Source organism: Phoenix dactylifera, chromosome 4 (assembly GCF_051530095.1).
Source record: "Phoenix dactylifera cultivar Ajwa chromosome 4, Ajwa_hap1_PhDact_Kaust_v1.1, whole genome shotgun sequence".
Taxonomy (NCBI): Eukaryota; Viridiplantae; Streptophyta; class Magnoliopsida; order Arecales; family Arecaceae; genus Phoenix; species Phoenix dactylifera.
Genome location: NC_143193.1, coordinates 43,561,210 through 43,589,208, shown reverse-complemented (window position 1 = coordinate 43,589,208; position 27,999 = coordinate 43,561,210). Strand labels below are relative to the sequence as shown.

General features: G+C 45.1%; 1 protein-coding gene across 1 annotated transcript; it reads left to right on the top strand.

Moving 5' to 3' along the window:
• Nucleotides 1–15: 15 nt before the first annotated feature.
• On the top strand, nucleotides 16–27,780 carry LOC149767803 (uncharacterized). Its single transcript, XM_089930390.1, has 3 exons — nucleotides 16–318; nucleotides 400–722; nucleotides 27,777–27,780. The coding sequence occupies exons 1-3, from the start codon at nucleotides 112–114 to the stop codon at nucleotides 27,778–27,780; spliced, it is 534 nt and encodes a 177-aa protein (XP_089786516.1). The 5' UTR covers nucleotides 16–111.
• Nucleotides 27,781–27,999: the final 219 nt, after the last annotated feature.

The following is a 27,999-nucleotide window of genomic DNA, read 5'->3' as shown; positions in this document are numbered from 1 at the left end:
TCCCCAGCCCAGCCTTCAACTCGGTCGGCTCCGGATGATACGAGGAGGGACGCGCCGAGGCTCCGGCCGAGCGGGACCCTGTCAATTCCAGGGGCGGTCCCCGCCCCGAGCATGGTCAGCATGACTCTTCCCCATGCGATGGGTAAGGGTAAGGCTGCAGAACCACCGTCCGACTCCGGGGAGAAGTCGGGGTCGGCCTTCACTTTCGCCGGCGCCCGAAGCCTCATCGAGACGGTACTGCTGGAGAAGGACCGCAGGCAGGTCCGGGAGATGAGGGTCCCTGACGTTGGGGCTGCCAGCTGCGTCTGTCTCATGTCGGTGAGTGTTCTTTCGGTCGCTTTCATCATTTATAGGCTCTGTTGATCCCTGCCTGATGCCCCCGTTTTTCCTATCTCTTAGCTCGCCCAGTACATGATCCGCCTGGAGGAGTGCTACGAGGAACAGGCGAGGCTTCTGGCGAGGGCCGAGAGCCAACTGAAGGCAGTAGAGGAGGGAGGTCAGGCTGCGGCGGGGAGGACGACCAGGGACCTCGAGATGAGGCTCCGGGTGGCCGAAGAGCGGGCACTCGGCTTCGTCACCCTCGAGAAGCAACTGTTGGAGGCTCAGGAGCAACTCAAGGTTGCCTCGGGTCTCGAGGGCGAGATCAAGAAGGCGGAGGAGCGGTCCGAGAAGCAGTCCCGGAAGGCTGCCGACTACCGGAAGAGGTGGGAGAAGGCCCAGCGGTCAGCCGACAACGCCCGCAACCGAACCCGGTCTCTTGAAGCCAAGCTGGGCGAATTGGAGTCGGCCTTGGAGAAGTCCCGCGCGAGCGACCGGGAGCTTCATTCGCGCCTGGAGGAGGCTGAGGCTGCTCGCATTGCTGCCGAGGCGAAGCACAAGGAGGCTCAGGCTGATCTGCTGAGGGTCTCCTCCGAGGCGGACGACCGGATTGTGGCGAAGGTCTTGGAGGCGAAGGCTCAGATTATGGAGCGGGCAGAGGCGGCGCTGGCCGAGAAGAGTGCGGAGATCGGGCGTCAAGCGATACAGGCTTATCGTCAGTCCGCCGAGTTCACCCGTGATATGTTGGAGGCGGTACAGGCCTATCGTCAGTCTGACGAGTTCGTCCGTGACATGTCGGACGCGGGGTCCGACTCCTTTGTCTTAGGCTTCGAGGAAGGCCTGGCAAGGGTGTCGGCTAAGTACCCCGAAATTGACCTGAGTGGGATCTCCCTTCTCGACTCCCCTCCGGCGCCATTGCCTGCTGCTTCTCCAACCGTCTCCCTACCCCCTGCGGACGTGGCCGGCGTTCCCGACCCGGGGGTTCCTCCAAGCTGACCTTCTGTATTTTCGTTCTTTTCTTTGTGTGTTGGCGTTTTGCCAAGTTGTATGGGTCTCGGCCCTGAAACAATGAAAGTTAATGCAAATAGAGTTTCTTCATTTCACTTTCGTCCTTCTTCTTTTTAACTCTTGGTAGCGTCTCGCTGACTCCCGACTCTTGAAATTCTTCTGGCGCTAGGCCAGGTATCTGAGGGTTAGGCCTCAGGAACTTCTTCCGGCGCTAAGCCAGGCATCCGAGGGTTAGGCCTCAGGAACTTCTTCCGGCGCTAAGCCAGGCATCCGAGGGTTAGGCCTCAGGAACTTCTTCCGGCGCTAAGCCAGGCATCCGAGGGTTAGGCCTCAGGAACTTCTTCCGGCGCTAAGCCAGGCATCCGAGGGTTAGGCCTCAGGAACTTCTTCCGGCGCTAAGCCAGGCATCCGAGGGTTAGGCCTCAGGAACTTCTTCCGGCTCCAAGCCAGTCATCCGAGGGTTAGGCCTCAGGAACTTCTTCCGGCGCTAAGCCAGGCATCCGAGGGTTAGGCCTCAGGAACTTCTTCCGGCGCTAAGCCAGGCATCCGAGGGTTAGGCCTCAGGAACTTCTTCCGGCGCTAAGCCAGGCATCCGAGGGTTAGGCCTCAGGAACTTCTTCCGGCGCTAAACCAGGCATCCGAGGGTTAGGCCTCAGGAACTTCTTCCGGCGCTAAGCCAGGCATCCGAGGGTTAGGCCTCAGGAACTTCTTCCGGCTCTAAGCCAGTCATCCGAGGGTTAGGCCTCAGGAACTTCTTCCGGCGCTAAGCCAGGCATCCGAGGGTTAGGCCTCAGGAACTTCTTCCGGCGCTAAGCCAGGCATCCGAGGGCTAGGCCTCAGGAACTTCTTCCGGCGCTAAGTCAGGCATCCGAGGGCTAGGCCTCAGAAAATTCCGCTCGTTGGTCGGCCAAGGCTGGCGCAAGCCGAGGCGACCGGTCGGGGCTTCAGGCTAGTCTGCTCCCGGGATGATCATCGGGTTAGCCTGGCATCCGAGGGCCGAGCCTCGGGAGATTCCGCTCGTTGGTCGGCCAAGGCTGGCGCAAGCCGAGGCGACCGGTCGGGGCTTCAGGCTAGTCTGCTCCCGGGATGATCATCGGGTTAGCCTGGCATCTGAGGGTTGTCAGGCCTCAGGAAATTCCGCTCGTTGGTCGGCCAAGGCTGGCGCAAGCCGAGGCGACCGGTCGGGGCTTCAGGCTAGTCTGCTTCCGGGATGATCATCGGGTTAGCCTGGCATCCGAGGGCCGTGCCTCGGGAGATTCCGCTCGTTGGTCGGCCAAGGCTGGCGCAAGCCGAGGCGACCGGTCGGGGCTTCAGGCTAGTCTGCTTCCGGGATGATCATCGGGTTAGCCTGGCATCCGAGGGCCGTGCCTCGGGAGATTCCGCTCGTTGGTCGGCCAAGGCTGGCGCAAGCCGAGGCGACCGGTCGGGGCTTCAGGCTAGTCTGCTCCCGGGATGATCATCGGGTTAGCCTGGCATCTGAGGGTTGTCAGGCCTCAGGAAATTCCGCTCGTTGGTCGGCCAAGGCTGGCGCAAGCCGAGGCGACTGGTCGGGGCTTCAGGCTAGTCTGCTCCCGGGATGATCATCGGGTTAGCCTGGCATCTGAGGGTTGTCAGGCCTCAGGAAATTCCGCTCGTTGGTCGGCCAAGGCTGGCGCAAGCCGAGGCGACCGGTCGGGGCTTCAGGCTAGTCTGCTCCCGGGATGATCATCGGGTTAGCCTGGCATCCGAGGGCCGTGCCTCGGGAGATTCCGCTCGTTGGTCGGCCAAGGCTGGCGCAAGCCGAGGCGACCGGTCGGGGCTTCAGGCTAGTCTGCTCCCGGGATGATCATCGGGTTAGCCTGGCATCTGAGGGTTGTCAGGCCTCAGAAAATTTCGCTCGTTGGTCGGCCAAGGCTGGCGCAAGCCGAGGCGACCGGTCGGGGCTTCAGGCTAGTCTGCTCCCGGGATGATCATCGGGTTAGCCTGGCATCCGAGGGCCGTGCCTCGGGAGATTCCGCTCGTTGGTCGGCCAAGGCTGGCGCAAGCCGAGGCGACCGGTCGGGGCTTCAGGCTAGTCTGCTCCCGGGATGATCATCGGGTTAGCCTGGCATCCGAGGGCCGTGCCTCGGGAGATTCCGCTCGTTGGTCGGCCAAGGCTGGCGCAAGCCGAGGCGACCGGTCGGGGCTTCAGGCTAGTCTGCTCCCGGGATGATCATCGGGTTAGCCTGGCATTCGAGGGCCGAGCCTCGGGAAATTCCGCTCGCTGGTCGTGCGCCTGTCGCTTGCCGCCCGACGGAATTTCTCCGTGGCCAGCTGCGATCGTGTTTCTCCTCCTCTCCAAGCGTCGCCTGGGGAACACCAGATGGGCATTAAATGCTAATTGAGGGGTTACCTGGGAAATCGGATCGCCAGTTGCTGCTTGCGAGGAGTGTCAGTTAAGCGGCCGCGATACGCGCGTTCTTCGAGGCGGATGCGGCTTGGGCGCGAGCGGAGATATGTGGACCTAGGGGTACAGGCCACCCGGAGTGTCCTGCACAAAGAATGCGATTAAGGAGAATAACGCTTAGAAAATCGCGGGGAGATACGCCTCGAGAGCCGGATCAGCTCCGGATTCAATGCGCCCGCATTTATTGGAGCCACCCGCAGCGGAACGACCGGGGGGCCGCAGTTTGGCTATAAATATAGGTGCAGGTGCGATGGAGCCTGCCAAGCCGGAGCTGTTCAGGTTGCCATGGATCGTGGGCCTCCTCTCCGGCGCATGATTGAGAGACCCCTACTGAAGGAACGGGAGACGCGCCCTTCGCGACTTTCGCCAACTAGCCGTTTCATCTGGGATCAACAAGGAGGTTCTCCCCGGCGGAACTCCGCTCTAGGCGTTTCATCCGGGATCACGTCTCCCCTCCTTGAAGTTCGGCCTCCCGATTGAGCTCCGCACCAGGCGCTTGATCCGGGACCGCGCCTCCATATGCTCTTCTCCCATGTATTCCTTCTCTCCCCTAACACTGGGGAGGACCGGAATATCCCTTGGAGGTGGCGTTCCCCTGGAGGCAGCGGGAGCTTCGTCTGCGGCGGCTCCTCGTCTTTTTCGTGAGGCGTGGATGGCGCCTCTGGGTAGGAGCAGTGTGGACTTCTCCTTCGTCCAGTTCTTCTTCATCCGCGCCGGCTCTTCGTCTTCTTCGTGAGACGCCGATGGCGCCTCCGGTTGGAAGCACCCACTCCCGACGGGATTGCAGCCGCTTCGGATGGAGGTTTCGGGATCCCAGATCTTCAGCTCCTCGGAGTCTCCACCTCTTCTTTACTTTCTTTACGCCCTAATTCCCCTCTGGGAATTCCTTGTAATCACACGAGCACGCCATTGTAACCAGAAATTATTGAAATAAAAAGTGTTATACATTTTTGAACTGTCTTTCTGGCATTATCGTTCTACTGGTAATACATCCGCAGGTTAGCGGAATTCCAGCTCCTTGGAATTTCTCGACCATCTAGGGCCTCCAACTGGTAGGAGCCAGGTCGGTTTACCCAGCGAACCCTATACGGGCCTTCCCAATTTGGTGCTAGCTTCCCACCTTCCGCAGGTTGAGATGCTTTAGCTCGCCTTAGCACCAGATCTCCGATTCTGAAAAGCTTCGGTCGGACCTTGGAGTTGTAATATCGGGCCACCCTCCGCTGATACATCGCCATCCGAACCTGCGCCATTTCCCTTGCCTCTTCCAAGAGATCCAGGTTCCCTCGGAGTTGCTCCGAATTGGCCTCGGGTCGGTGCGCGGCCACCCGAGGTGAGGGGAGTCCGAGCTCCACGGGGACAACGGCTTCCGTGCCATAGGTTAGGCTGAAAGGCGTCTCCCCGGTAGGGGTCCGATGCGTGGTCCGATACGCCCAAAGGACATTCTCGAGTTCTTCGACCCAAGCTTGCCCCGTCCGACCGATTCGCGCTTTGATTCCTTGGAGGATTGTCCGATTTGTGACCTCGGCCTCGCCGTTGGTTTGGGGATGCGACACAGATGTGAACCGATGCTCGATCCCAAACTCCTCGCAGAAGTCACGGAAATGCTTGTTGTCGAACTGTCGACCATTATCCGAGATGAGGACCCGAGGTACCCCAAATCGGACAATGATGTTCTTCTTCACGAACTTCCGGACTTGCGCCTCCGTGATAGTGGCCAGCGGCTCTGCCTCCACCCACTTGGTGAAGTAGTCGATTGCAACAATCAAAAATTTCCGCTGAGCTGAAGCGACGGGGAATGGTCCGAGGATATCCATTCCCCACTGGGCGAAGGGCCAGGGTGCAGTGATTGGTGCCAAGGGGACAGAAGGGACTCTCTGGACGTTGGCGTGGCGCTGGCAGGCGTCGCATTTCCGTACATGATCCTTTGAGTCCTCCAATAAGGTAGGCCAATAATAGCCTTGCCTCATGATCTTGTGCGCCAAGGACCTAGCCCCCAAGTGTGATCCGCAAACGCCTTCGTGGACTTCGTCGAGGACGTAGGTCGCTTCCGAGGGGCGGAGGCACTTTAAGAGGGGGGCGGTGAACGAGGTCCGATACAGCCTCCCTTCATAGAGTACGTAGTGGGCGGACTTCATAACAAGTCGCCGAGCTTGATCTTCGTCTTCAGGGAGGATCCCTTCGGCGAGGTAGGCGACAAGCGGGTCCATCCAAGACGGCTCCAGATCAATCGCCATCACCGCTCCAGCCTCGCCGATGCTCGGGGCATCCAGGGTCTCCAGGTAGATCGCCCTCGACAAGTTGTGCGCGTCTGCGCTCACTAAGCGGGACAACCTGTCGGCCCTGGCATTTTCACTTCTTGGGACCTGCTGGATGTCGACACTGCCGAGGTCGGAAATGAGTGCTTGCACCTTCTGGACGTAATTCTGCATGGTCGGGTTCCGGGCTTCGAACTCCCCACGGACCTGCCCGACCACCAGCTGGGAGTCGGTGAAGACCTTCAGGCGCCGGATGCCGAGCTCCTTGGTGAGTTTGAGTCCCGTGACTAGGGCCTCGTACTCCGCCTCGTTGTTGGTCACTGGAAATCCGAACCTCAAGGCATACTCGGCTATCACTCTATCTGGACTGGTAAGGACCAGCCCGGCCCCTCCACCTTCGGGGTTCGACGACCCATCGATGTGAAGCGTCCAAATCGGGAGGTCGAGGCTGGGTGTTTCCGGCGACCTAGGTTCCGCCTCCTGCACCGTGCACTCAGCGAGGAAATCCGCGAGCGCCTGGGCCTTGATGGCGGGTCGGGGCTGGTAGCGGATGTCGAACTCACCAAGTTCTATTGCCCACTTCACCAGCCGTCTCGCATTCTCTGGATTGCTGAGGATCTGCCGCAGCGGTTGATCGGTCAAGAGGGCGACAGAATGGGCCTGGAAATAGGGGCGAAGCCTCCTGGTCGCGGTCAGCAGCGCGAAGGCGATCTTTTCAGCCTTCGTATACCGCGTCTCGGCATCCCGTAGGACCCGGCTGATGTAGTACACAGGCTTCTGGAGCTTTGCCTCTTCCCGAACCAGTACCGCACTGACTGCGGTTGGGGAGACCGCCAGATAGAGGTAGAGCATCTCCCCTTCTTGCGGCTTGGACAGCAGGGGAGGAGACGCCAAGTATTCCTTGAGCTGGTCGAATGCTGCTTGACATTCGGCCGTCCAGAGGAAGTCTTTCGGGCGTTTCAACACCTTGAAGAAAGGTTGGCAGCGTTCGGCCGACTTTGCCACAAATCGTCCGAGCGCGGCGACCCTCCCAGCGAGCTCCTGAACCTCCTTCACTTTGGTCGGAGGGGACATATCTTGGATGGCCTTGATTTTGTCCGGGTTGGCTTCGATCCCCCGCTGGTTGACAATGAAACCGAGGAACCTCCCGGCCGAAGCGCCAAAGGCGCACTTCGCTGGGTTCAGCTTCATGTGAAACTTCCGCAAGGTGGCGAAAGTCTCCTCCAGATCCGCGATGTGCTGGTCTGCATGGCGGCTCTTCACCAGCATATCGTCCACGTACACCTCCATGTTCCGGCCGATTTGCTCTTTGAAGATTTTGTTGACGAGGCGCTGGTAAGTGGCGCCAGCATTCTTCAGACCGAAGGGCATTACCTTGTAACAGTACAGCCCCCGGTCTGTTATAAAGGCAGTTTTCTCCTCGTCCTGTGGAGCCATCATTATCTGGTTGTAGCCGGAGAAGGCGTCCATGAAAGACAGCAGCTGATATCCGGAAGTCGCGTCGACCAGTTGGTCTATCCGCGGAAGCGGAAAGCTATCCTTGGGGCATGCCTTGTTCAGGTCGGTGTAGTCGACGCACATCCTCCACTTTCCGCTCGCCTTCCGGACAAGTACGACATTTGCCAGCCATTCGGGGTAGCTGACCTCCCTTATGAATCCTGCCTCCAAGAGTTTGTCTACCTCCTGGTCGACCACCCGGATCCGATCCGGGGCACAGTGTCTCTTCTTCTGTTTTACCGGTCGGTGGGTCGGGTCGACGTTGAGGGCGTGAGAAATGACCTCCGGGTCGATCCCAGGTACATCGGCCGCCGACCAGGCAAACACATCGACATTGGCTCGGAGGAATTCCACCAACCGGGCCCGAGCTCCCAGGTCGAGATTGGCGCCGACCCGGATCGTCCTGTCCGGGCGACCTTCCTCGAGGGGAACTTCGATCACACCCTCGGCCGGCTCCCCGTGCCGCAAGGCCACCTCGTCTCTGGCGTCGAGGGACTCGACGCTTAAGGCTTCTACGGGCTTCTTCCCTTTGAGAGTTGCTAGGAAACATTGCCTTGCGGTCGGTTGGTCACCTCGGACCTCTCCAATCCCGGCCGCCGTGGGGAACCGCATGAGCAGGTGGTACGTAGAGACCACCGCGCGAAGGGCGTTCAGTCCGGGTCGTCCGAGGATAGCGTTGTAGGCCGAGGGAACACGGACGACCAAGAACCCGAGCCGCACCGTGGCTTCTGCGGGTGCAACGCCCGCAGTCACAGGCAGCTCAACGACACCTTCGGCCGAGATAGCGTCACCAGTGAATCCTATGAGGGGGGTGGATGTTTTGTGCAACAATTGTCTGGACAAGCTCATCTTTTGGAAGGCCTCGTAAAACAAAATATCAGCTGAGCTTCCACTATCCACAAGAACACGCCTTACATCATAGTTTGCCATAGTGAGGGAGATCACCATGGCGTCATCGTGGGGGGTCTGAACCCCCTTTACATCTTCATCACAAAAAGTGATTACATTACCGACCCTCTGCCTCTTTGCGACGGCTGCCCCTGACGCTTCAGTCGAGCCCCCTGCGTTCCTCTCGGGCCGGGGGCAGCCCCCAGTGATAGTGTGGATCACGCCCGCGATGGGTCGATTCTGCTCCCGAGGCTCCTGAGGGGCCGGATCGACCGGACGCGGGTCTGCGGGGGGACGTCGGTCGTTCACATATCGACCGAGATGCCCTCGGCGGATGAGAGCCTCGATCTCGTCCCGAAGCTGGAAGCAGTCTTCGGTGTCGTGGCCGTGGTCCCGGTGGTACTCACAGTACGCCCGAGAGGGCCTCCTCCCAGGAATCTTCTTCATCTGTCTCGGGACCGGGAGGTCCTCCCGCCCCTTGATTTCCATGAGGATCTGGGCCCGGGGAGTCAGGAGAGGAGTGTACCGGTTGAAACATCGGGGCGGAGAACGAGGGCGTAGGGCGCCGTGGTTCCTCGCCGGCGACAGGCTTCTGCGCCGACGTTGAGGCGTCGGGCTCCTCCTCTGGCGTGCCTCTTTTCGCCTTTTCTTTCCGAGCTTTGGAGGGATCTCGGCGGCCTCCTTGCTCCGGTGGGCGGCCGCCTCCTCGGCGTCCGCATACTGGTTCGCCCGGGACAACAGCTCCGGGAAGCTCCGCGGCAGGCGTTTGTCCAGGGAGAAGGTGAGTCTGCCCTTTCGGAAGCCACGCTTCAGGGCTGAAAGAGCCACTTCCTGGCTCAGGTTCCGGACTTCCAGCGTAGCCTTGTTGAAGCGGGTAAGATAATCCCGCAAACTTTCTCCCTCGTTTTGCCGGACATCAAAGAGGGAGTCGGAGACCAGTCGCCGCCGGCTACTGACGGCGAAATGGGTGATGAAGAGGCGAGTAAACTGGTCGAAGGACTGGATTGAGTTAGCCTCCAAGCCGGCGAACCACGCCCTTGTCGGGCCACGGAGGGTCGCCGGGAAGGCCTTGCAGAGGAGAGGATCTGATGCTCCGTGGAGGAGCATAAGGGTCCTGAAACTCTCGATGTGATCCCGCGGGTCCGCCGCCCCGTCATAGGGCTCGATCGCCGGCATTTTAAACCCCGGCGGATTCGGGTCCGCAGGATCCTCGAGGCAAGCGCCGGCTGGGAGGAGATCTCCAAGTCGGCGAAGGGATCTTTGGAGTGGCCCTTCAGGACCTGGAGTTGTCGGTGGAGATCGTCCACCCGCCGGTCCAGGGAGCGCGACCGATGGGTGGGGGACAAGGTGCACCGAGAGGGGGACCGACTGGAGCGCGGGTTCCTTGAGGACTGGGGGGTCTGGGAACGCGCCCGGGCCCGCCTCTCGTACCCCGCGCAGCTCCGATGGGAAGGTCCCGGCAGAATGGACCGTGCTCGAGAATCTTCCTCGCGCCGGCGCTCCTCCCCATGGGAGAGGAAGGAGCGCGGGTTGAGGAGGACAGGTGAGCGCTCAGGGAGCAGCGGCTCCTGGGCCCGCTGCGGCGCCCGAGACATCACGCCCTGCAGGTTCTGCACTGCCTCCGCGAGGGTGCGAACCTGCTGGGCTAACTGGTCGAACTGAGCGGCTTCGACCATCTGAATGGGGGGTGGAACGGTGGAGTGTTGCTGAGAATGTGTTGGAGACGCTGCGGCCTCCCGGCCGGAGGCGCGAGAGGCCCCGCGACCGGAGGCATTGGAAGCTCCACGACCACCTCGCCGTGCCATTACGATCGCTCTGAGATTCGGCCCTTCCTCTAGCGCCAACTGTTGCTGGTGGTCCAAACCGAGAACGATTGGCACAGCGGTGTGAACGGGGTTCCGTTTGGGTTGCCTTGGTTGGTGTTGATTGCGCTCCACTTTCCACCGGAAAACCTGCAAGCAAGCCTCGCACCACCACTGGGGTAGTGGGGGCCCTCCGACGATCAAGTCAGAGGAGATTGGAGGAGAAGGAAAGATAATAGTAGCAAGTAGGAGAATGCTCTGGAAGTTCTTGCTTACCCTCTCCCTTCTCCCCCCAGCCGCATATATACCAGGCTGGGGGGTCCTTTTGGGGGGTTGGTCCTCGTGTAGCACGATGGAGCTGCCACTGACATGGCCGTTACAGGGCGTCGTGGGGCAGCGCTGGGTACGGCCATGACAGGGCGTAGTGGAGCTCCGCTTTGTACGGCTGTTACAGGGGATCGTGGAGCAGCGCCGGATACGACCGTTGCTGGGGGTAGTGGAGCAGAGGGCCGCGGCGTGCCTCTGGGGAATAGCCTGTCGTTGTCGAGAGATGTCCGACTCGAGGTCGGGCTGCGGAGACGAAGATGTCCGACTCGGGGTCGGATTGCTGGATCAAGGGGCAGCCGACTCGGGGTCGGGCTGCGGAGCCGAAGATGTCCGACTCGGGGTCGGATTGCTGGATCAAGGGGCAGCCGACTCGGGGTCGGGCTGCGGAGCCGAAGATGTCCGACTCGGGGTCGGATTGCTGGATCAAGGGGCAGCCGACTCGGGGTCGGGCTGCGGAGCCGAAGATGTCCGACTCGGGGTCGGATTGCTGGATCAAGGGGCTGCCGTAGTCTTCCTGGGCGCGCGTGCCGGTCACGTGGGGCATGGTGGCTAAGTTCCCCCGTAACATTCACAAAAAAGGAGATGTCGATGCACTGGAGAAAGTGAAAAAAGGCTCATTATTCAATTTGTTTTCTTTCTCTAGAAGCTTTGGTTCATTCACATCAGCCACGTATATTGTATGGGTTCAAGATAATTATGGATGGGACTTGGGATTTGGCATTTGTGCTCTATCCATACATTTAGCTATTGGTAGTTTTTCTTATGTTGTGTATTTTATAGATTTCAACAACCTAGAAGAAGCCCTATTAGAAGACTTTGTTAAGTTATTGTTGCATCTCTTCACAAGTGTAACATATATATTCCGCATGATGATTTTCTCTTTTATGCGCTACCTAGTGAGATCTCAGCTATCAAAGAAAGCCAAAAACTGGAGCATACTGCTGAATTCAAGTACAAAGCCATGTTGGAATTATAAAGCAAGTATAAATATTTCATTATATCTTTTAGATAATAGTATTATTATAAGCAAGTGAAAACGACATTGTGCATAGTTCATCAAATATAAAGCCACATTGGAATGCAAGTATAACATAAGGTGGAGAAGTAAATATTTTCGATAAATAAAAATTTGTTCATATTTTTGCAATTAAAAAAAGATTATCTCATTGCAAGAATATTGTCTTGATTATTGTAGAACAAAATACATTGCTAGAAAAAAAAACAAATTTATATCCAAGACAATCTCCACTACTCCAACAAAACATGTGATCAAATCTACAATTAGCAAAACAATAAAAAAATAAGTATGAGAATTAACTCTATATCAACCAATAAATTATGTTTAATAACAATACTAAAAGTGATCCAAATAATTTGAAAGCAAATAAGGTGCAAAAGTTCAAATAGGCAAATAAAAAAGTGGTGGAAGTAATGCTTGTCACCAACCATATCTATCTTTAGCTTTACTGCACTACCTGGGTTTCTTCTCAAAAGTTCGTCATTGAAATCCTCCATTCTCTCAAAAGAATCTGCCCAATTGCTATGAATCATGGACATGGCAAGCTTCTTTCTTTGCCAAACTCTGTGGTATCTCAAGATGATGGAATTGCAACAATCTCCTTTTTAGCTCAATAGGCGACATGTCACCCTCTTTTCATAGCCAACCAATGATCCTGTCACATATCCAAAATTGTGTGGCCATCTTGTTGCCACATTTATTTATAGATAAGCATGTATGAGGTTCCTTCAATTTTTTGACCCGCACATACAAATAGAACAATATATTAATACATGCAATATTTTTCATATGCACTGTAATCAAAAACTAACATATTTCAACTATAATATATGAAATGTATGATCGTCACATAATAGTGAAGCATGAAGCCTCCAATTACAAACTTCATCTTTGCAACTCATTATCATTCTACCGGGCTCACTTTTAAGAACTCTTATGGCAAATTCATTCAATAGCATACTGATACAGTGTCCCCTTGCATTGTTCTCGACTTGTATATTTTACCCCTATGACCATGTTAGTATTCTCAATATCCATCTCATATGTCTCTTCTTCGTAGTCTATGATATTTTTATCATCATCATCATAATCACTATTATCAATACTGCAATGATTTTTTTTTAGGTTCAAATTAATAGGAGAAAAATAGTATACATCAACGCGAGGAAAGAGAGGACAAGATGACATTGAAATATCTTTATTTATTATTAGAATCATTATAGGACATTGTGCCAAACTTAGTTGGCCTTACCAAATTTTATCTTGATTGATTTGTGATTGATTGTGCCAAACTTAGTAGGCCTTACCAAACTTCGTCAGCCTTCTAGATTATATAAAGACTGCTCCTGTATATTGTAGGAGAAATATAATTTTCTTCTCTTATTCTTGTCATTCAATTTGGTGTCAGAGCTAGGTTATTATGTCTTGTAGTTTCTCTTTCTCTTAGAATCCTGTAGCCTCAAACTGGCTACCTTTAGAAATTTCGTGCCAGGCGACGTCGCCGCCTCCAAGTGTTGGGAACCCGCCCATGCCGCAGAAAATTTAAAAATATTCAGATGGCAGCGGAATCGGCATAAGCGGGATCGACGTTGATCGCATGAACGTCGTTCGATAACCGTTCGTAGATGGGTAATGATTAAATACTTTTAAAAACTTAAGAAGATCAGATCTTCACCTTGTGCGGGTAGATGATCACCGCAAACTGATGATCGTGGTTTTGGATGAAGGTTCGCTTGAAGCCGTTCAAGTGCCCGGCCTCTACGGGTATCCACAGGAAGCAGGAACCGATCCAAGCTTTCTATCTCCCCGGGGTGCTAGCTCCCTTGCAGAGATAACTTTGATGGCTGATCTCCTCCCTTTTGATCAACCCTTGATTGTGCTTGGGAGGAGGAAGAAGAAGGATGAAGATGGATGAAGATCCAATGCTTGCTTGCAGCCTTTTCCCTTGCTCACGTTGGAAACCAAGAGAGGGAAGAAAGGATGCCGCCAAGCCTCTTCTTTTCTTTCACCTTGCTTGCGGCTGAAACAAGGAGGGGAGAGGGGTGGCCACGGCTTGGAGGAAGAGAGCTTCAATAATAATCCCTAGGTGCCGCCCACAAGTTCTTTTAAAGGCATGAAGGGCTCCTACAAATTAGGAGCCCTTGATCACCTTCCAAGAGGGGCGTCGGCCCCTCTTGTGTTGCCGCCCCAAGCAAAGAAAAGGAGGAGGGGCGTGTGCCCCTCCTTCATGGTTGCCCTAATCCTCATTCAGTAAGGATTGGGATGCCCTAATGTGGTTAAGTCCTAATCCAATTAGGCTTAGTCCAAGGGTGAACCAATTTGGGTTTAATCTAGGTAAGTCCTAATCCAATTAGGACTTAATGAACCATGACTCAATTGAACCCTTCAATCCTAATCTAATTAGGAGTCATCTTGATTCATTAGATTAATAATTAATTGTGACTTAAGAAATCCTAATCCAAATTAGGACTTATTTAATTTTAGTCCTAATCCAATTAGGACTCTTATTTGAATCTGAAGTCCTAATCCAATTAGGACTTCTAGGAATCCTATTCTAAGTAGGAATCCAAATTGAATTCAAAATCCTAATCTAATTAGGATTGTAGGAATCCTACTCCAAGTAGGAATCCCAGTCCTACTCCAAGTATAAGAATCTATTTTAACCTTTGTTCAGATTTAGGAACAGAAGAGATTTTGCATAACCTTTGTTCCTGTTTATCAGCATTATAAGAATCTATTTTAAAATGATTAGAAACTATTTTAACAAACATATTCTTGAAAGATTTTTGGGTGTACCAAGGTTGACATCCCAATCCAATATTATCAAATTCAGCTCTTTGATTATTTATCATTAGATTCAACTTTTCAGAGCTCAAAGTAAATCTTTCAACAACAGGTTTTAATTTGTCAACTTCTTTAGTTAATCTTTTGTTATCTTCTGAAAGCAATTCATTATTTTTCTTAAGTTTATCATGGCTTTCAGTGAGAAGTTGGTTTTTCTGATTTAGTTCTTTATTTTCCTTAATTAAGATTTCAGTTTCATTTACTAGGATTTTCTTTTCATTCTTCAGGTTCTTGTTTTTACAAATAAGTTTCTTATGTTCTTTCATTAGATCAAGAAATGCATCATGTAACTCATCAAGTGTAAAATCATTTTCAAGTTTATCATATACTTCATATTCAGAAGAGGAGACACTTTGCATTTCAATACATACCTCGTCCTTGTGTGCCACAAGGCATAGGTTTTCAATATCACCTTGTCTCTCTTTTTCTTTAGAGCTAATTTCAGATTCACTAAAAATGTTAGTGCTTTCATATTTAGCCTCTAGCATATTCCACATGTCTTTAGCAGTTATGCAAGAAGATATGCAATTAAACTCATTCCTATCTAATGCACAATATAATAGGTTCATGGCTTTTGAATTTTGTTGAGCCATTTTCTCATTATGATTAGTGTTTGTGTGTGTTCCATTGACTATAATGCTCCATAAATTATAATCAAGCGATTGTATGAAAACGCGCATGCGTGCTTTCCAATGTGTATAGTTTATGCCATTAAATAGTGGAGGTCTATCAATTAATTGTCCCTCTCCTAGAAAACTATCTATTTGAGTTGTCATGATCTTTGGCTCTTTGACGGTTAGGTCAAAAACACAAGGCAAGAAATTATAGAGCACCGGCTCTGATACCACTTGTTGCCCAGTAGATACAACCCAAGAGGGGGGGTGAATTGGGTCTTTTAAAATTTTTAGGCTACTTCTAACACTTTTTAATTAATTATGCTAAGTTGTATAGATGCACAGTGGAATTTAAACTTAGCAACAGTTTGATTTATTGAATGAGACTTGATTAAGTAAATTGAATATGCTTGCAACTAAAGGATGCGCGGATAAGAGTTAAGCAAGCAATTTATCTAAGTAAGTAAGTGAGCAAGTTAGACAATGACAAAAAGCATCACAAACACAACAAACATATAGTGGTTCAGTGCACCCCAGCACCTACATCCACTCCCCAAGACCTCTTGGGAATTTCACTATAATCCTCCAGATTACAGTCCGGTAGTTTTGCGAGTGCACTACCCAACTCGTTGTTTTACCCCGGGCTAACAACGAACCCTACAATCTCCCAATTTAACCTAGGCTTGGGACGCCTATCCCTTGTTCCAAGTCCCTTGACTGGAACAAGCACAATATTGAAAGAGTTTTACAAAAGATTGGAAAGCTCTAAATAAGCAAATATGACAATGATAAGCAATAAAACCCGGAAGAATCCTTTTGCCGTTGGAAGCGTGGGAAATGATGATTCTTCCGATGTGGATCGCGTAGTCTTAAGTGTGAGCTTTGAATCCCGAGCAGAAGAGAGTAGTTGAGCTTGAAATCACTTGGAAAACTTGAAAGCACTTGATTTCTTCACTTGAATGCACTCACTTCCTTGAACCTCTCTCTCTTGCTTCTCTCTTAAATGATCTAGCTTTGGGTTAGTGGAGAGTTGTTGAGAAGCACTTAAGAGGTCCCTTTTATAGCCCAAAAAGCAAATATAGCCGTTAGAGATAAAGTAAAAGAGATTTGAAATTCAAACCAAACCTGCAAAAGTTGTCAGTCGCGTCCCAGGCGCTCCGGAGACGTCTCCGCTTTAACGCGAGACGTCTCGGCTGTATAAATTTACTTTTCACTTTGTTTGGGGTCGACTCGGCACTTTACGGGGACGACTCTGGAATTGTACCATTTGAATCCTTGTTTTTCTGTTTTTCTGAGAGGGTCGTCTCTGTACTTTACGGGGACGTCTCGGCTTGTTTGCACTTTTTGCATGGGGACGACTCCGCTGCCTTGGGGACGACTCCGCTGTTATAACTCCGAAAAACATGTCTTCTGGAATTCTCTGAGAGAGTCGACTCCGCTCTTTCAGGGGACGTCTCCGCTGCCTTAACTCCGAAAAAGACATCCTCTGGAAAACCCTGAGAGAGCCGACTCCGCTACATCGGGGACGACTCGGAAACTCAGCTTTTTACTTGCGGGGACGACTCCGCGTACTGTGGGGACGGCTCGCGCATATCACTTGAAATCGGCCTTTCTGCCGCCACTGAGAGAGTCGACTCCGCTACTGAGAGAGTCGACTCCGACCCTGCGAGACGCCTCGCCAGGTGCCGGGGACGTCTCCAAGTGTGCCAGTTCTTTCTGTTTGTGCCAGAGACGTCTCTGAGACCATCAGGAGACGTCTCGGCTGTCCCTGATCTGTTTTCTTCATCTCAAAAATTCTTCAATAAATCCATAAAAATTATGGGAACTTGCCTAGACATTTCTTAACAATATTCTTAATAAAACACATGAAATCCTCAATTAAATTGTTAAGATAAATGGTATTATACTCTAGTGTTTTGTATTCATCAAAATCCATTAGGGGATCAACAATCTCCCCCTTTTTGATGATGACAAAACACTGAGTATATGCAAAATTCGAAATTTAAACATATACACAGTATTTGATCAGATATACAAGTCTAATGTTTTGATTGGAGCTAGATACAATGTGCATAATTCAAAATAGTCAATTTTCAGTTCTATCCTTATGCATAAAATTGATCTTAATAGCTCTTGAGCAATTTTAGCATATCAACTGAATTTGAATCAAGTTAAAAAGAAATATTGATGCTAAAGATAATTGAAGGCTAAGTTCTTTTTGACTCCCCCTTTCTTTTTCAGAAGGGCAATTATCTTAAAGCCAATATTCTTCAATTTTATCTTTTCTAATTCAACTTTGGAGTATGAGTTTAAATTTTGCATTTTGCATTCCATATTGGTTCTACTCCCCCTTTTTGACAAAACTTGGAGTAAATGCAACACATAAAGCATTATGAGCATATACTCAGATATTTCTCCCCCTTTTTGACAACATCAAAAAGATAGTGAAACATTAAGCACAAAGATAAGAATGCTCAAGGCAATAATGTTAGAAAAAGATAAATGAGCATAGATCAGAGCCATTTCGGATAATTTCAGAGCAAATTATGATGAGAGCACATCTAATGTGATTCCAAGGATAGTTTTCAACTCAAGTGTAGATGGAATCTTTCTTAAGTTAATTCAAGAAGTACCACAAATGATATTCAAGGAAAGCATGAATAGAAATCTAACCTCTCTTCAATAATAAGTATGAAAGCTTGTTCATTTAAGATCTTTTGCCCAATATATTAAGTATTTTATCAATATGAGAGCAATTTAATTAATTTTTAGAGTATAAGATCAAAACTTATATACTTGAAAAACATATCATCATGTTGGATCATTAATTCTTAATGACTTCAAAGTTCTTTTATGCATAAGATATATTATCCAATTAACAAGCCTCAAGGTGTATCATAAAGATTTTCAGATTTAAATTTCAGATGATACATATTGGAGAGTATTAGGATCACTTTTCATTTAGTATTCTTTCTCTCTCCTTTAGTTATGGATTTATGCGATTAAGTTCCATAAGATCTCTCCTTCTGAGATTTTCTTTCTCCCCCTCAATTGATCATTCCATTTAAGAGTTTAGAATTTGAAGATAATGTTCAATAAAATTGTCAATCTCAAAACAAATATATTTTCTATAAGTTTCAGCTTATTTTCATAAGACTCAATGTTTGAGATAAGACAACCTTTATAGAACTCATCTCAAGGTATAAACTTATTATATAATTAAAGCAAGTCTTGCAATATAAGGAGGTTCATCAAAATCAATTCATAAAAATCAAGGTATGAGATACTGAATATCTAAAGCTCCCCCTCAAAAGATGCATTCTTCTTTAATCATTCTTTTCTATTGTTGAATTTCAGATTTTAGTGATAAATGTGAATAAAACTGAAATTCTATGATATCGAGAATGTAGAGTAATCTAGTGTTATTCAAAATTTTGTAGCAATTACTCTTTCTAATCCTTCAAGAACAAGTTATGCTTTCTCTTAATCTTAGAGAAAATGTATAGAAATATTAATCAGAAAATGATTCATTTGAAGCTCAGTTTCTTTCAAAAGCATTTACATTTTCTTTCTTTTAGAGTCATTTGAGTGAGCTGAAATATTTCTAGCTTTAAGATCATTCACTCTATATATATTCTGATGGAAGTCTTTAAGAGTGTAGAAGAGAAAAACATATAGATGATCATTGAGGTATATATATTTATAGAACTCAAATTCTTAATCATAGTTTTTCAGCAATGTATACATGAATCACAATAAATCTTTTAATATCAAAATAAAATCATATATTTAGAAATTTTTTTGTTTGCAATCAAGATCATCGAAAGACACATCATTTGGACCAATATTAGTACACTTTAAAGATAAGAAATGATATGTTTCAGATGCGTATCGGGGCAAACAATCAAGGCATTAGAATTTCTTTATTTTTCTTAAATTGTAGTTTTTATCTAGAAATCATATTGAGTTTAAGCTTTTATACAAAATCAGATTCTGAATTTCATAAAGATTTTCAATAGAGGCTTTCAAAATCATAATTTGAGATATGTATCTTCCACATTGTAGCTCATCTTAAATCATTACTATTGAAAACACATATTTCAAACATATAAGAGCATATTCAGAATATTTGTATTTATGTTGAGTTTTGGTATGAATTAGAATATTATATACCAAGGTTAGGCAAGTTGAAAGATAAAACAAAATCAATTCATTTTGCCTAATTAGAGATATACTTCTCTTCTTCTTTTTACAAATTTATTCAACTTTCAGATTTCAAAGATGATTGTGACGACAAATTTAAAATTTCTTTTCAATAATACCATAAAATAACTTCATATAGTATTTCAAACATTCAATCAAATTATCCAAGCATGGAGCATTACAAAATATTGAGAATCCATAATTCCGAACATCATGCCACATGCAAAATATATCATGTGTTAAGTCATGCATTAAAATATTAAGAAAAAGCATGTCAAGGATCAAAATCAATTCTTTTCAAATAAACTCCTCCTATTTAAATATAATTTTACACTGATTTCATCCTTAAAATGTGTTTTCAAGTGATTAAAAAATTTGACTTGATTCTTCTTATATACTTTCATTTACTTTGTCTTTCATTTTTACTTTCTTATGCTCTATACTCTATTTGCTCCCTATCCGGTGGAGTTGGAAGGGGCACGAGGTACTACCACTAGCCTCCCTCTTGTGCCGTCCCTAATATACCCTACACCGAATAGTTGGGTCAAATAGTGCCGGGTACTACCACTAGCCTCCCCATTGGCACCATTCCTATGATGAGCAATATAGAAAGGTTAAAATATTTACTTCAAATTCTCTCTATTTAAGTGTAATTCATTATGGATTTTATCCTTCCAAAAGAATACTCACACAAGTCTCACAAATGTGCCGAATATATTATGTTTGTTTTGTTTTTCCTTAAGATTGGAGTATTTGCCTTTACTTAGATTTTACTTCTCTTGAATAATGTCCAATTTCTTTTCTTTATCTCTCTCTCTTTTTGTTATTCTCAAGTAATTTACATGAAAGAGCAGAATAAAAAAATAATCTTATGTATCATATAGATGTATATCATGCAAACAACATTTTCATTATGCTCAAGGATTCATAGCTTCTCACAAGTTATTTTAAATCAAAATTTTAAGCATAAACTTGTGTAATTCATGGTTATGATATAGGCAAAGATATATTTTAGTTTGGGCAAACCATGAACCAATTTCTAAAAGCATAAGTCAATCAATACATATATAGACATGATATCAAGAAATTAATAATTAAAGACTTTAATCATGCCATAGTAAGATTTAAGTTAATGACTTTGCTCAGCTAATTTATGAGAGAGGTATCTAAAATTAGCGAATCATTCTGCATTCTTCAAGTCAAATACCTACTAGATTTCTTATGTATAAACTTTTGGCTGAAGAAAGTCCTCTCTCTTGTTTGCATGCGAATATTTGTCGTATCTTACATGGAGATATCCTTCAAGTTGAAATCTCTCATTTTCTTGCTCAAGGATCCTGCATTATTAGCAAAATTTTTTTCTTTCTAGAAGGAAAGTCATTAGTTTCTTCAAGATACAAAACATTCTTCCAACATATTTTTAACTAGATGACTCAATAGTTGAATATTGACAATAGTTGAATATTGAGTCACTTTACTCAAGAGATTGCCTAAATATAAGCAAGCACATATCACTTGAACTAAAGAGATAGTTTCATTAACCAAGATGGTTCAAGGACAAGCATGTGAGGCAATAGGAAGATTTATCAAGGTCAAATCAATTTCTTATTTTCAAAAATAATTTAATTTAGATTTCATTTGCTTAAGATAATTATCACTAAGACACGCTAGCTAAGTTTTAATCAACTTATCTTAAACAGTTGTTTCTATCAAAATTCAGATTATGATTTATTTGTTATCAATAAATTATGATTCATTAGAGTTAGACTGAAATCTTGCACATAATGAGCATACAATCTGGTCTACTAGCTGTATGATAAAATAAGTATTCTATCATGCTTCAATACAGCCTTTTAAAAACAATAGATCTACCTTGCTCATCCTTCTCTAATTCTACAAGATGAGGTCATAGAATACCTTCTTCATGCCAATCTTCTATAAGAGTTTTCTTGTGGACTAACTTTGGTCAATGAAGATCCTCTTTCTTGTTTCTCTTAATTTGGAGTTTGAGAGAAAATGTTAATTCATTCATCATACATATTTCAAACTCACCTTGCATGAGCTTAGTAAAATCTTCATATAAATCCTCGTTTGTAGAACCAAAGATGATGTCATCAATGTATACTTTGAGCAAATAAGATATCACAAATTCTTATTTTTGATGCATAGATTTATCACTATTACTTTCTATCAAAAAGGTTACTCAAGCTTTTATATCATGCTTTTGATGCTTGTTCCAAATCATATATTGCTTTATCATATTTGTAATGAGTGTTTTCAAATATGGTGGTTATTTAACATATATCTTCTTTAATAAAATAAGCACCTAGGAGTGCATTCTACACATTCATTTGATAGAATATAAGGCTCATAAAGCAAGCAAATGATAATGGTGATCTTTACTTCTAATCATGCAAGAATTTCATCAAGATCTATTTCATCTTTTCTTAATTTAGTCTTTTAGTAATCATCAATTTTACTTCATTAAGTGTATTTCTGAAAAACTCAATTTGGTTCTAATTATTAACAAGTTTTCAGATTGTTATATGTAAAAGATTAACCATATACATATATAATTTAATTTTAGTATCTTGATAATAAATCATTAGTCTCATAAAGAATAAAATGAGTTCATATTTCTACAACTAGAATCTTTTCATGAATGTTCTATATGCATTGCTTGATGAATGATATCCAAAGATAGAAATATCTTTATCAGATTTGGCATTGTTTTCAAGAAACCATATCAAGCATAACATATACTACTGAAAAATATGAAAGATATGCAACAGATCATTTTCTATTTTTCAGAAGATCAAATGGAGTTTTCATCAAAAATAGATCTAATAGAAACCATATATATGACAAGCAATGATGATAGCTTTAAAAAAAAATCATTTAAGTAGATGACGATCATACATCATTGCCTTTTTCATTTCTTCAAGGATTCTATTAATCCTATTTTACTTATGGTGTTCTTGGTGCAGAAACAATTGTATTCAATATTATTTTCTGTGCACAACTTAATAAAAAATTGGTTTTCAAGACTATGCCATGATACTTCTTTTACTTTCATAGTTTGCAAACCTTTTTCATTTGATCCCTTTCACAAGATTTAGCAAATGCAGAAAATACTTTAATTTTACTTGCCAAGAACAAATCCAATGTAAGCTTGTGAAAACTTAGTGATGGAAACAACATCTTTAGATTTAGAAATTGATTCTTGTTTGTTTCCTTAGTTAACATGCATAGCAAACTTTGACCTTGCAGAAGATAATCTAAGTAAACCAATGACAAGATCTTTTGAGATTAGGTCCATACTAGCATAAGTTAATTTTATATGCCAAAAAGAATTCTTTGATCATAGTATTTATAATGCATATATTCAAAGATATACCAAGTACACATTTTCATATCTATGATCAATGAACAATAATGCCATGGATAAAAACTCTCAGTCAAGCATATAGAGAATTCATAGAGTTATTCTTAGGAGAATTGATTTACCAAATTATCCATCTATAAGTAAAGCATAATCTAGAAAGATGGAGTGATTTGGATATATTTTCTTTTCATATCAGAAATATCACTTATATCACAAGAAAAGAATGATTAATACTTGCAAGTTATGTTTTAATCAACTAATAAAATAATTTCAGTATGAGAGGATGCAAGAATTACTAATTTTATTATTTCTTCCATTTTAGTCACTTTTCTTAAATATATTTTAAGTTTCATTCTTTAATATATGTCTAGAGCACCCAATGTCCAATTTAACATCTTTTGTTGGAGCCTTGAGTGCTAGACACACCTGCAGAAAATATTTAGATTTTCAACTTAGGAATCCAAGCTCTTTTGGGTCCTTGCAGGTTAGCTATTATTGTTCCTTTTGGAACCCATATTTTCTTAATAGCTATTTTGTCCATAGGCTTGCAGAGTTTAGGACTACAAGAAGTGTATTTCTGCATCTTCTTATTAAATTTAACAAACATGGATTTAACATGAGTGGTAGATAACCCTTCAGTTTTCTGTTTTTGCCTTTTAGGTTTATCAAATTTGTAATGTACAGATTTAGGAACAGAAGAGATTTTGCATAACCTTTGTTCCTGTTTATCAGCATTATAAGAATCTATTTTAAAATGATTAGAAACTGTTTTAACAAACATATTCTTGAAAGATTTTTGGGTGTACCAACGTTGACATCCCAATCCAATATTATCAAATTCAGCTCTTTGATTATTTATCATTAGATTTAACTTTTCAGAGCTCAAAGTAAATCTTTCAACAACAGGTTTTAATTTGTCAACTTCTTTAGTTAATCTTTTGTTATCTTCTGAAAGCAATTCATTATTTTTCTTAAGTTTATCATGGCTTTCAGTGAGAAGTTAGTTTTTCTGATTTAGTTCTTTATTTTTCTTAATTAAGATTTCAGTTTCATTTACTAGGATTTTCTTTTCATTCTTCAGGTTCTTGTTTTTACAAATAAGTTTTTTATGTTTTTTCATTAGATCAAGAAATGCATCATGTAACTCATCAAGTGTAAAATCATTTTCAAGTTTATCATATACTTCATATTCAGAAGAGGAGACACTTTGCATTTCAATACATACCTCGTCCTTGTGTGCCACAAGGCATAGGTTTTTAATATCACCTTGTCTCTCTTTTTCTTTAGAGCTAATTTCAGATTCACTAAAAATGTTAGTGCTTTCATATTTAGCCTCTAGCATATTCCACATGTCTTTAGCAGTTATGCAAGAAGATATGCAATTAAACTCATTCCTATCTAATGCACAATATAATAGGTTCATGGCTTTTGAATTTTGTTGAGCCATTTTCTCATTATGATTAGTGTTTGTGTGTGTTCCATTGACTATAATGCTCCATAAATTATAATTAAGCGATTGTATCGCGCATGCGTGCTTTCCAATGTGTATAGTTTATGCCATTAAATAGTGGAGGTCTATCAATTAATTGTCCCTCTCCTAGAAAACTATCTATTTGAGTTGTCATGATCTTTGGCTCTTTGACGGTTAGGTCAAAAACACAAGGCAAGAAATTATAGAGCACCGGCTCTGATACCACTTGTTGCCCAGTAGATACAACCCAAGAGGGGGGGTGAATTGGGTCTTTTAAAACTTTTAGGCTACTTCTAACACTTTTCAATTAATTATGCTAAGTTGTATAGATGCACAGTGGAATTTAAACTTAGCAACAGTTTGATTTATTGAATGAGACTTGATTAAGTAAATTGAATATGCTTGCAACTAAAGGATGCGCGGATAAGAGTTAAGCAAGCAATTTATCTAAGTAAGTAAGTGAGCAAGTTAGACAATGACAAAAAGCATCACAAACACAACAAACATATAGTGGTTCAGTGCACCCCAGCACCTACATCCACTCCCCAAGACCTCTTGGGAATTTCACTATAATCCTCCAGATTACAGTCCGGTAGTTTTGCGAGTGCACTACCCAACTCGTTGTTTTACCCCGGGCTAACAACGAACCCTACAATCTCCCAATTTAACCTAGGCTTGGGACGCCTATCCCTTGTTCCAAGTCCCTTGACTGGAACAAGCACAATATTGAAAGAGTTTTACAAAAGATTGGAAAGCTCTAAATAAGCAAATATGACAATGATAAGCAATAAAACCCGGAAGAATCCTTTTGCCGTTGGAAGCGTGGGAAATGATGATTCTTCCGATGTAGATCGCGTAGTCTTAAGTGTGAGCTTTGAATCCCGAGCGGAAGAGAGTAGTTGAGCTTGAAATCACTTGGAAAACTTGAAAGCACTTGATTTCTTCACTTGAATGCACTCACTTCCTTGAACCTCTCTCTCTTGCTTCTCTCTTAAATGATCTAGCTTTGGGTTAGTGGAGAGTTGTTGAGAAGCACTTAAGAGGTCCCTTTTATAGCCCAAAAAGCAAATATAGCCGTTAGAGATAAAGTAAAAGAGATTTGAAATTCAAACCAAACCTGCAAAAGTTGTCAGTCGCGTCCCAGGCGCTCCGGAGACGTCTCCGCTTTAACGCGAGACGTCTCGGCTGTATAAATTTACTTTTCACTTTGTTTGGGGTCGACTCGGCACTTTACGGGGACGACTCTGGAATTGTACCGTTTGAATCCTTGTTTTTCTGTTTTTCTGAGAGGGTCGTCTCTGTACTTTACGGGGACGTCTCGGCTTGTTTGCACTTTTTGCATGGGGACGACTCCGCTGCCTTGGGGACGACTCCGCTGTTATAACTCCGAAAAACATGTCTTCTGGAATTCTCTGAGAGAGTCGACTCCGCTCTTTCAGGGGACGTCTCCGCTGCCTTAACTCCGAAAAAGACATCCTCTGGAAAACCCTGAGAGAGCCGACTCCGCTACATCGGGGACGACTCGGAAACTCAGCTTTTTACTTGTGGGGACGACTCCGCGTACTGTGGGGACGGCTCGCGCATATCACTTGAAATCGGCCTTTCTGCCGCCACTGAGAGAGTCGACTCCGCTACTGAGAGAGTCGACTCCGACCCTGCGAGACGCCTCGTCAGGTGCCGGGGACGTCTCCAAGTGTGCCAGTTCTTCCTGTTTGTGCCAGAGACGTCTCTGAGACCATCAGGAGACGTCTCGGCTGTCCCTGATCTGTTTTCTTCATCTCAAAAATTCTTCAATAAATCCATAAAAATTATGGGAACTTGCCTAGACATTTCTTAACAATATTCTTAATAAAACACATGAAATCCTCAATTAAATTGTTAAGATAAATGGTATTATACTCTAGTGTTTTGTATTCATCAAAATCCATTAGGGGATCAACAGATGCCAACTGGATCAACTATACCTTAGATATTAAATCTACCACAGGATATGTCTTTCTCCTAAGAGGTGCTGTTGTATCTTGGAAATCTATCAAACAAACCTTGATATTTAGGAGTACCATGGAGTCTAAACTAATAGCTTTAAACACCACTAGCACTGAGGCTGAGTGGCTCAAAGATCTACTTATAGACCTTTCTGTAGATGAGTCACATCTACCACCGGTCTCTTTACCAAGAAAATACCAAAGTAAAAATGAACAGGCACTTAAAAGTGTGTCATAAATTATTAAGATATAAATTGAAAAATAATATTATAGCATTAAATTTTATAAAATTCAAAAATAATTTGGCTGATCGGCTTACAAAAGGTTTGTCTAGAATAGTAGTTCTAAAGTCGTCGAGGGGGATGTGGCTTAGCCCATAAAGATAGATCACTACGGTGGAAATCCAACCTTAAAAGGTTCAATGGGTAGAAACAAACCGGAGTGTGACTAAGAGGAGCATTGTTTTATATTTTTCTCATTTCTACGGCGCTAGTGCTCATAAAAGTAAGTGGTAGGATGAGTTTGTTTGTAGAACTCTTAGTGAGTCCGAGACCTAAGAGGCAGAAGCTTTCTTGCTAGCTTTCTTATTAGGACACACCTATATGTGCAGTTGTGAGGCCGTGACTATGGAAAATGGGCGATTTTCTAAAAATTACAAGAAAGATACCTGCGCATGGCCATATTAGCGCAACCCGCTTAGAACCCAGATCGGGCTATATTATGTGTGCTGTTGATTTAATCTGAGCCATGAACCAAGGTTCAAAGTTAAGACCATCTTGGCTCCACAGATATAATCAATTGTCACTAAGTGAAGGTTCAAACCGAAAGGTACCTACACCTATTACATAATATAAGATATCCAGCATTTTATTTTGATTTTAAAATTATTTAAAAATTAATTTTTATGGAGGATTGTTGGAAAAATTAATTGGCTCGCAACCCGAGATGCGTGTCTCGGGTGCGCGCCTTCACTTTCTCTCGCGGGCGCGCTGGCGCCAGCGCGAGCGAGCACGCGGGCACCAGCGCAAGCGAGCGCGCTGGCGTCCACTGGTGCCAGCGTCCGCGGGCTGGCCACGTCCGCGCTTTGCGCCGATGCATGCCAGCACCCACTGGCCGTAGGATGATCGCGGACGCATCTGCAAAAAGTCCAAAATGCCCCTGGTTTCTTTTTGGGCCAACGTCTGAACCCTATAAATATCCCTGATCTTTCTCTTTTCTGGACACAAAAAAATAGAGAAAAATTCTGAAAAAATTCTGAAGAAAAGTTTTTCCTCCTCTTAGCCACTTTTTGATTTTTATTTTTGTGTTTATTCAGCAAAATTTACTTTATTCATTTTATTTCGTTCTTTGCTGGATCTGCAAGTCCGATCGAGTTTGTTTTGGCTTCTTTCGAGATGTACCAAAGAAGAAGTTTTAAGGTCGTCATATCTCTGAGGAGGATTGTCGGAAGACCCGTATGTGGGAGTAAATACTTCTTTGGAACAACGTCTACGCGCTTCAACCTACCTTCATTCAGGCTATGTTCTTTTGCCTTTATTTCAAATTCAATATTAGTAGATCTGTAGAATTTACAATTTTATGATTTAAATTGATTACATGAATAGATTTCTTTTGTGATAGAATAGATTTTTTTGTGCTAAAATAGATTTATTTTGAAGCCAAATAATAATAATATATATATTATTCCTTTTAAGATTTTCTATTAATTGTAATTATAGATTTATTTGCTTATTTAGGTGATTTATTGCTAACAGGAAGTGGAAAGATGGAAGAAGACAAACTTGGCTGCAGCATCTCTTTCTTTTAATTTTCTCTTTTTCTTCCGCCGTTGGTTTTGTACTTGGAACTTGGAACAGAGACGAGGGAGCCCACTAGGTTGCGGAACACGTGAGAATGAACAAGGGAAAGAGGACAGAGGGGAGGCGAGGGAGGCCGAGACGGCGCCGGAGAGCGAGTTGT

Bases quoted from the DNA above. Each gene is read 5' to 3' on its own strand.
- LOC149767803 (XM_089930390.1), top strand. From the start codon at position 112: ATGGTCAGCATGACTCTTCCCCATGCGATGGGTAAGGGTAAGGCTGCA. The intron at 319-399 runs GTGAGTGTTCTT...CCTATCTCTTAG, and splicing joins GCTGCGTCTGTCTCATGTCG to CTCGCCCAGTACATGATCCG.